The sequence below is a fragment of the Lethenteron reissneri genome, chromosome 61 (genome assembly GCF_015708825.2).
Source record: "Lethenteron reissneri isolate LAM-NWPU_2019-01 chromosome 61, ASM1570882v1, whole genome shotgun sequence".
NCBI lineage: Eukaryota > Metazoa > Chordata > Hyperoartia > Petromyzontiformes > Petromyzontidae > Lethenteron > Lethenteron reissneri.
In genome coordinates, this window is record NC_083839.1 from 7,866,431 (window position 1) to 7,876,432 (window position 10,002).

Here is a 10,002-nt window from a genome sequence, read left to right on the forward strand (position 1 = left end):
ATGGTCAGGGTCAACGGCGGCGTGGTGTATTCTGCAAATATGGCCGACTGTGAGGGCGGGCACAAGCCGGTGTGAGTAGGTTAAACGTTGACTTTTATAAGGCACCACGGGGTGACCAGCCCCTCCCCACCCAGCCCCTCCCCACCCAGCCCCTCCCTGCACGACGGACGGGCACAATCATTCCCTGTGGGCTGGTGTAACCAGGAGTTCTTACCAGTATATCGTGCATTGCTGTGGATGGCAGAGGGGGTTCGTTGGGCAGTTATAGAGGGGCAGAGGGTAGTGCAAGTCCATTGTTGAATCGAGAGCTTAATTTATCACGAAATATTTTAGGGCCCTCTCGTAGACTGGAGCTGTGCCTATATCCACAGCGAGATGGTATACTGGATGTGGTGGTGTTGCCGGAAGCAAGATGTATTTTTGGCGGCCGTTGAGCCAGACAGACCCAGTTGCATTAGCCCTGGTTGTATTGTTTCTTCTATGGTCACAACACCACGGAGAATGTACTCTCAGCACTCTTGACCTCCGAGCCACTTGGCCACCTCTTGAGTGAATATTAAATGGCCGTTCGAACAGCTGCCGCAATTTTACAGAAAGACTCGAAGGGGACTCGGCAACACAGAAAGCCACTCTTTACATTTTTTAAACAATAGTTTTATTTGTATGACTTATTCGTTTGTAAGGCACTTTTGAGTTTAGTGTTGTCATACCAAAACCCCGTTAGTCATAAAAAAATCTACGTCAAACATGTAAAATTGCAACATTCAAGAAAGAAAAATAGAAGTGACTTTATATTCACCGGCAGTTCCATCAATGTGAAATGTACTTTGTAAAAAAAGCCTAAAGTGATTTCTTGCTCTCAAGCGAACATCACGGACCCAGTGTTCATCGTACAGCCGCACAGAGCAAAGTGGTTGAAAAATCCACATTGTTACAGTGGGGACGAGTCATCTCCACAGCACCGAACCCCTGTTGATCTTCTCGAAGGAGGGATGATGGGCAAAGTCAGCCACTCTTCCTCACCCCCCCACCCCACGATTGCGAGCCGCCTTGCTTCTCGCCGCCGAGCCGGTTACGGAAATGTACTTCGGCACCGTCAACAGCCGACACGTGAACATCGCTCAGCTTCGCAGAAATACTTTTATATATAACAGCTTATTGGCAGCAAGCAAGCGTCGTCCTAGGACTCCAGCAGAAACGTACTTTAGCACCGTGAAATCGCTATCATCTGCACCTGTCGTTGACTAAAACCCACGACTTACGTTTGCTACGATGTGAACCTTTCACAGAGCCTGGGAGCTCTTTGATAATACTGCTTTGGTGAGCGTCGGCGTTCCGGACTGCTTCTGCCGGAAAGAACGACCGCTAATAATTGTCCTTAAACCTATAGGCGGTAAACCGGGGAACTGTTTTCAGATTTGGTTACCGGTTCTAAAAATATGATATATCTGTCGCTGGCACCTGATTCTGGTGGGATTTTAGAAATGAATGCACCGGATTGGCACCCGCGAATGTACAGACGGCACAAGTCACCGCGTGGTACATTCGCCCTCCCCTTTCACGTCAAAGATAAAGGGGCAGCCCTTCAATTGCTTGCCCACGCTACTGCTGGCAGACGGCAGGCGGGTGTTTGGTCTACTCTTCCACGCAGACTGGAGGAGCATTCGAAGAGCAGACCGCTTAACATGCCCACACAACTCCGGGCTGCTAATGGGTCGTTCAAGTATAAAACCTCTGGAGTGCTCGGCCCATTGAATGCATCTCCAGACGTCTTGGAGGAGGTTGAAGCCGTCCCCAAACGGTATAAAAAAATTTTGTCCTTGGGCATTTTCACACGCGCGGGAAAACCGGTGACTTAAAACTTTCGTGCCATTACCGGCAATGCAATAAAAAAAAACGCATCAAACATGTTAACAACCCTACTAATAATACATATGGAGTGTTAATTTCTAAGGCAAATGTAGATTTTTTTTTAAACGTTAGCCTATTTATGGAATACACCGATTTATGGAAAACCGAATTCACCATCACCACCCACCGTGGTATGTTACGAGCCATTGGCGTTGGGAAGCAAGTCTCCCCACACACTGCACGTGCCTCATGCGTTACTAAACAGCACTGCTGATTTAGCACGTTGGACACGTGTACAACACACACACAGACCCGGCCAGCAGTGTAAATTGTAACTGCACGTGACAAGGGTCTCTTCCCCCCCTCCCCGTTTTAACCCATCGGACCACTGGGGCAAGCCCTGTTTGCGAGCACCCTATTAACGGGCTTGGCACGGCACGCAGGTAGGTGTGGCGGTGTGGTCGGCGCCACGCTGGGTGGTATTTGGTGTTCTCCGCGAGTACAGCTCAGTTCGACCGAGAGGGAGAACCAGGAGCGGTGCTTTGGGTATTCGTCACCGACGCAGGCGGCCGGCTGGAATGTCAATTTCGGGTTCGGCGGGTCCGTGACGCAAAGCCGTTCACGGCCTCGCCACCGTCAAAGGACGGTCCTCTACCTTCTTGGTCTTTCGGTAAAGTCACGTAGAATGGAAACAATAACAAGTAAACCCGTAAAAACAAAGTTTTCACTATAAATCCTTTATATGCATGGCATCGGGGCGGCTAGAGTCCTCTCGTCCCTCTGGCTTGAGATGGCTGCCACCTATGGGTCAGATGATTGTCTGGCAGCATTAAACAATTGGTAATTAAATATTTTAAAATTTTTCACTTAAATGCATTGTCACACACGAGTCTGTGTGCAAAATGTCAGCTCGATTGGATCACGGGAAGTGGGTTAAAAAAACGACCGAAAGATTTGCAACGGTCCTAAGCAAGCAAGCGAACTTAATATAAAGGATTTAAAAATAAGCGTCTCCCCGACAGACCTGGTCTTCACCTGATGACGGCTGCTTGCGTTGTGGCCCGAAACGTCGTGAGAATAATTTTATTATGTTTTATTTTATTATTTTTATTGTTTCCATTCTACGTGACTTTACCGAAGAACCAAGAAGATGAATCCCTGCAGTCACGAAAGCTTTAAATCGAAATTTGACGGTCTCTACGTTTAACTTCCTTCCCCACCGTACGTAGCCAGCCGTGCCAGTCGCAGGTGCGGGGTAGGGACTACAAACGAAACGCGCGCGGGATGCATTTTGCATGCGCGCTGTTCGACCACTTTCATTTGCGTGAAGGTCGATGGGGGTCACCTGCGTTGTAGAGGTGTACCAGGGTGGGTGTGTAGACTGGGGGGGGGGGGGGGGGGGCCCTTAGTCGACCGCAGTGGTTTTGCTTCGTCTCACCCAACATCGCCACCTGGCGACCGGGGGCAGACAGCTGCTGCTCGTGTACGGGATTGCAGTGTGATCATTACGCCTTCATCACGGGGTCCTCCTTTGCCAGTCTTACATTACGATAATAGGTTTTTAACCCTTTTCTGGCAATACTAAAACGGGTGTTAAGATGTTAAAACACCAAACTGAAACCGTTGCGAGGAATCATGTCTGCATGTTCAGCACACATACTTGTGGTGAACATGCAAACAAAAACATGCTCTGACAGTATATGGTGCATCGTCTTTTAAACTGATTGGTCCACACCAGAGACAGCTTTCTTAAGAGCCTCGTCTCACTAACAGTGTTAGACCAGAGGACGCCACAAGGCAACCAGCACAAGGACAACGCACTATCAGGACATTGAGAGATCCGTGTGAGCAGCTACATCATGGGACCCCCTTTGCCAGAAAAGGGAAAAACCTATTATCATAATGCAACCTTTTAGCGTCATCTGGTCCAACACCATGTGAGACGAGGCTCTAAGAAAAGCTGTCTCGGGTGTGGACCAATCAATTTCAAGGACAGTGCATATCATTATCAGAGTTATGTTTTTTGTTTGCATTCCGACCGCAGGTATTGTGGTCAATGCAAACATGACTCCTTGTAAAAAAAGGTGTCAGTTTTGTTGCCAGATAAAAGGGTAAAAAAGCAATTATCATATTTTGCTACTGGCAAAGGAGGTTCAAATGGTGTAAAACCTATCATCAATAACGCCTTCTTTGCTCGGGAAAGCCTCAGCAACTCACGAGTTCTCTCAAGTCTCATGTTCACGTGGGTCCTGTCAGGTGTTTCGTTGCCGGGGCACCGGGGCGGGGGTTGGGTGCGATGATGTTGCTGCTGTGTATAATCCCAACTGAGTAATAAGCAGGTAATTTTTTCGGGCATTGGGATATTTGACCGATGCGGGTTACGTTGTACGTTTAGCGACAGGAGGAAACCCATGCAGAATGGAGAGAACATGCCAACTCCACTCACACAAAGTTCAACTGACTGTTGGGGCAAGCGCTGTTGGGGCAAACGAATATCACCTATGAAGACCGGCACCACGGCACACGAAGTGGTGGGTGGCCAGCACTACGCCCGGCCACGATTGTCTCCCGAGTGGGGAGGCCCAGGACCGATTCAGATAATCGTCACCGGTGTTGCCGCGAGTGGGAATCCAACCCCCGGTCGCTGGGTTCGTAGCGCTGCACCACCGCTCCCCACGCGGGCCGTGAGGGATATTTAACCGTACTTCTCAGCAGCTGGCCGCTGTTTCGGGCAGTGGGCCAATTTCAGATTTTGAGTAGAATTCTGTATCACGGAGAGGAGGTGTAGTGCCCTCAGCGCCCACAGGCCTGGCCAAATCACTCGCCCACTTAATCACTCGCCGAGTTGCTCACCCATCCACTCGCTCAATCACTTTCTCACTCGGTTACAGACCCACTCGGCCACTCACCTCCACTCACTAACTCATCCCCACCCGCTCGCACCTCACTCCACTCACGCACTCGCCCCAACAACAACAACCGCCATTCGCCGCTAAGTGGCCGTGACGTCAACACGGCGCTTGCACCAGGCCAGGTGCACTTTAAGGCCGCTTAAGTCTCGAACGCCCGCTGGCAGGAGGTCACGGTACAGACCCAGGGACCATTGGTCGACCGCCTTAGATGACTGCCGATGCAACCACCTGTGCCCCCTGACTATGCCAACTCACCCAACCACTCACAGCACACACTTGCCCACAATCCACCCGCTCGCCTGCCCGCCCACATCGCCCACCACCTCGCTCGCGATCTCTCCGCCCTCACCGCGTCACAGCTCGTCGTGCCGGTAGGTGAACTCGCGAGCTGATATGAAGCCGTCCTCATCCTCGTCCTCCTTGGTGAAGATGTCTTCGACGAGGCCCTGGTACGACTCGTTGTGGTTCACACCCGGACTTGGAGAACTCCTTGCGGAGGTACTCCTCCACCTGGCGGGGCACAGCGACGTCCAGCAGCATCAGCGGCAGCATCAGCGGCAGCATCATCAGTAGCATCAGCGACAGCATCAGCGACAGGATCATTATCAGTGGCATCATCATCAACATCACCGCCGTTAGTATCGGCATCGTGATTAGACTCCGTAAGGTCAACATCATCGGCAGCCACATTGGTATCTTCAACATCGTTTTTTAGCATCGGCGCGATCGTTAGTATCGGCAACAGCTTCGGCGTCATCAACATCAGCAGCAGCAACTTTATCGGTAACAGCACATTCCTGCGGAGGGAGCTGCTAGGAACGTTGAGTTGCTCGGTCAATGGCCAGGGTCAACGGCGGCGTGGTGTATTCCGCAAATATGGTCGACTGTGAGGGCGGGCACAAGCCGGTGTGAGTAGGTTAAACGTTGAGTTTTATAAGGGCACCACGGGGTGACCAGCCCCTCCCCACCCAGCCCCTCCCTGCACGACGGACAGACGAACACAATAATCCCCTGTGGGCTGGTGTAACCAGGAGTTTCCTCCCAGTAGTATCTCTGGTCATAGCATCAACAGCCATCAGCAGCAGCATCGGCAGTACCACCGGGTGCCTCAATGTTCAGGGATTTGACTTCACTGGGATTCATCAGCATGGCAAGCGCTCACGAACCAATGCGACGTGCCTGCCCTCTTGTCAGTCAGCAGGGCAAGGCCCGCGTAGCAGCAGCAGCGCCGTTATCGTCATCGCTGTAATTGTCGTCGTCGCTGTAATTGTCGTCGTCATCGTCGTCAGTGTCGTGATCTTTGTCCTGGCGAGACCTCGATGCGCGACAGCTTCCAGTCGTCGTCGAGGTCCATCTCCTGGAAGGACTCGTGGGAGCGGGGGCCGTTCCGGATCTCGTGCAGCTCCATGTCGAAGATGAGCGTCGCGTCCGCGGGATTCGCCCTGCCGCCGCATAGTCATCATCATCATCATCCTGTCATTATCTGTTTTGTCGTTGTCGTCGTCGTCGTCGTCCATCGTCACCTTCATCGTTATCGTCATTGTCACCATTGTCGTTATCACAATCGCCACTGATAATGTAGTTACTACGTCACTGATAATGTAGTCTCTACGTCACTGATAATGTAGTCACTACGCCACTGATGATGTAGTTACTACACCACTGATAATGACGTTACTACGCCGCTGACGGTAGTGGAGCGTGTAGTCCTAGTCGTGGTGGTGAGCACGTGGTAGTGAGCACGTGGTAGTGAGCACGTGGTGGTGAACACGTGGTGGGGAGCGCGTGGTGGTGAGCGCGTGGTGGTGAGCACGTGGTGGTGAACACATGGTGGTGAGCACGTGGTAGTGAGCACGTGGTGGTGAGCACGTGGTAGTGAGCACGTGGTGGTGAGCACGTGGTGGTGAACACGTGGTGGGGAGCGCGTGGTGGTGAGCGCGTGGTGGTGAGCACGTGGTGGTGAGCACGTGGTGGTGAGCACGTGGTGGTGAGCACGTGGTAGTGAGCGCGTGGTGGTGAGCGCGTGGTGGTGAGCACGTGGTGGTGAGCGCGTGGTGGTGAGCGCGTGGTGGTGAGCGCGTGGTGGTGAACACGTGGTGGTGAGCGCGTGGTGGTGAGCGCGTGGTGGTGAGCACGTGGTGGTGAGCGCGTGGTGGTGAGCGCGTGGTGGTGAGCGCGTGGTGGTGAGCGCGTGGTGGTGAGCGCGTGGTGGGGGCCCCTCACCCTTGCCCTCCTTGCCGTAGGCGAGGGTGGGCGGCACGGTGAGGCGCCGCTTCTCGCCCACACACATGCCCACGAGGCCGCGGTCCCAGCCCCGGATCACCTCGCCCACCCCCAGCGTCACCCACACCGGGTGGCCATTGTTGTGCTCGTCACTGTGATGGGAGGAGGTGGCGGAAGGGGCGGAGGCACATCGACCACATCGTCGTCATCATCGCCACAACCATGCCATCACCATCATCATCGCCAAGGCCATCACCATCATCATCGTCACAAGCATGCCAAAACAATCAATCACATCATCGTTATTTAGTATTTATACCGCACCTTCCGCAGTACTCACCTGCTCACAGCCCTTCCTTCACCCAACCTCCCCTCTATCCATCTCCTCATCTTCTTCCCTCGCCGCACCTCTCCAGCTACCCTCACTTCACCACTCCCATCACTGTCACCTCACCCTCTGCGCCCTGCCCCACCTCACACATCCCCCACCTCCCCTCCCCTCCACCTCCCCTGCACCCTCCCTCCACCCTCCACCTCCCCTGCACCTCCCCTGCACCCTCCACCTCCCCTGCACCCTCCCCTGCACCTCCCCTGCACCCTCCCCTCCACCCTCCACCTCCCCTGCACCCTCCCCTGCACCTCCCCTGCACCCTCCCCTGCACCTCCCCTGCACCCTCCCCTCCACCCTCCACCTCCCCTGCACCCTCCCCTGCACCTCCCCTACACCCTCCCCTCCACCCTCCACCTCCCCCTCCCCTGCACCCTCCCCTGCACCTCCCCTGCACCTCCCCTGCACCTCCCCTGCACCCTCCACCTCCCCTGCACCCTCCCCTGCACCTCCCCTGCACCCTCCCCTGCACCTCCCCTGCACCCTCCCCTGCACCTCCCCTGCACCCTCCCCTGCACCTCCCCTGCACCCTCCCCTGCACCTCCCCTGCACCCTCCCCTCCACCCTCCACCTCCCCTGCACCCTCCCCTGCACCTCCCCTGCACCCTCCCCTGCACCCTCCACCTCCCCTGCACCCTCCCCTGCACCTCCCCTGCACCCTCCCCTGCACCTCCCCTGCACCCTCCCCTGCACCTCCCCTGCACCCTCCCCTCCACCCTCCACCTCCCCTGCACCCTCCCCTGCACCCTCCCCTGCACCTCCCCTGCACCCTCCCTGCACCTCCCCTGCACCCTCCCCTCCACCCTCCCCTGCACCTCCCCTGCACCCTCCCCTGCACCTCCCCTGCACCCTCCCCTGCACCTCCCCTGCACCCTCCCCTGCACCTCCCCTGCACCCTCCCCTCCACCCTCCACCTCCCCTGCACCCTCCCCTGCACCTCCCCTGCACCCTCCCCTGCACCCTCCACCTCCCCTGCACCCTCCCCTGCACCTCCCCTGCACCCTCCCCTGCACCTCCCCTGCACCCTCCCCTGCACCTCCCCTGCACCCTCCCCTCCACCCTCCACCTCCCCTGCACCCTCCCCTGCACCCTCCCCTGCACCTCCCCTGCACCCTCCCCTGCACCTCCCCTGCACCCTCCCCTCCACCCTCCCCTGCACCTCCCCTGCACCCTCCCCTGCACCTCCCCTGCACCTCCCCTGCACCCTCCCCTCCACCCTCCACCTCCCCTGCACCCTCCCCTCCACCCTCCCCTGCACCCTCCATCTCCCCTGCACCCTCCCCTGCACCCTCTCCTCCACCCTCTCCTCCACCTCCACTGCACCCTCCCCTGCACCCTCCCCTGCACCTCCCCTGCACCTCCCCTGCACCCTCCCCTCCACCTCCCCTGCCCTGCATCCTCCCCTGCCCTGCACCTCCCCTGCACCTCCACCCTGACCCCCCGTGCCCCGCGTGGCGGCTCACGTGGAGTGGAAGCGGGTCCCGTTCTCGAGGAAGCCGCGGTAGGACAGCGCCACGAGGTCGCCTCGCTTGCTCTTGCGGTGGCACAGGAATGGCCGGTGCGTCACCTCCACCTTCACCTCCGCCTCGGGGATCTTGGCGGCTGCCGTGGGTCGCGGCTCCAGCAGCAGGAGCAGCAGGGGCAGCAGCAGGGGCAGCAGCAGCAGGGGCAGCAGCAGTAGCGGCGGCGGAGAGCGAGCCGGGTTCATCGCAAGCTCGGGGCGCGAGAGGCGAGCGGGGAGCGCGGGCGATCGTCAGCCGGGGCGGCGTGCGTGGCACAAGGCGTGACGTCACGGGACGGGTGTGTGTGACGTCACGCGCGATTAGCATAATGTATTCAGATTCATTCGGGGACGTCCATAAATGACGTCACGCACCTGGGGGGTTTGAGAAATGTGACGTCACGCACCTGGGGGGTTTGTGAAATGTGACGTCACATCAATATAGACAACACGTTCTACTTAATTAAATTTACTTTTTAATAAATGTTTTCTCCTACAACATCAGAGTGCAGCGCCACATTAAATACGCACTACAATAGTTTAAAGCGATTTGAAGCATGTTTTATGTTTTTTTGCGGGGGGGGGGGGGGGGCAGAGCTTTGTGACGTCATATTTTAGGGGGGGCCGACTTTTTGTGGCGAGGGGGGGGGGGGGGTCAAAAATCGTCCAATATCGCGTGACGTCATTTATGGACGGCCCCTTAATCGGCAGCGTCGTGCATAACAATTTGCATAATCGCTCGAGTCGTCGTTGTGGAGTAAAATAAATAAGCCACAAATAAGCGGACAATGTGTGTATGTCTCCCACAAATATCTACGTATATATGTAAAACATATATGAAAGTACAGGACAGTATCTATCATTTGTGGGAGCCAGGTGGCTTCTGAAAAATAAGTGAATACATCAGTGGGGCTTTGCCTGGAGGGATGTGGATGGTTTCGTGTTGTATTTGTTTGTGTGATTTGTTGACCTCGCTTGTACTTTGCACTACGACGGTCTCGTGTGTTTGTACTGTTGTTGTTGTCACGTTCTCACCCCGGGCCCCCTACTGGACACCTGTGAATGAAAGAGCTTCATAGCTCATCGGATTCCTCCTGCAGACACTGACATTGTAAATGACATATTCT

At 55.7% G+C, this 10,002-nt stretch overlaps 1 protein-coding gene across 1 annotated transcript; it reads right to left on the reverse strand.

Annotated features, from left to right (window-relative positions):
- Positions 1-5,116: 5,116 nt before the first annotated feature.
- Positions 5,117-9,162, reverse strand: LOC133358408 (peptidyl-prolyl cis-trans isomerase FKBP14-like). Its single transcript, XM_061576734.1, is given in 5 exon segments — positions 5,117-5,236; positions 5,238-5,273; positions 6,079-6,194; positions 6,975-7,138; positions 8,838-9,162. Coding segments are annotated over 5 exon segments (681 nt in total). The 5' UTR covers positions 9,083-9,162.
- Positions 9,163-10,002: the final 840 nt, after the last annotated feature.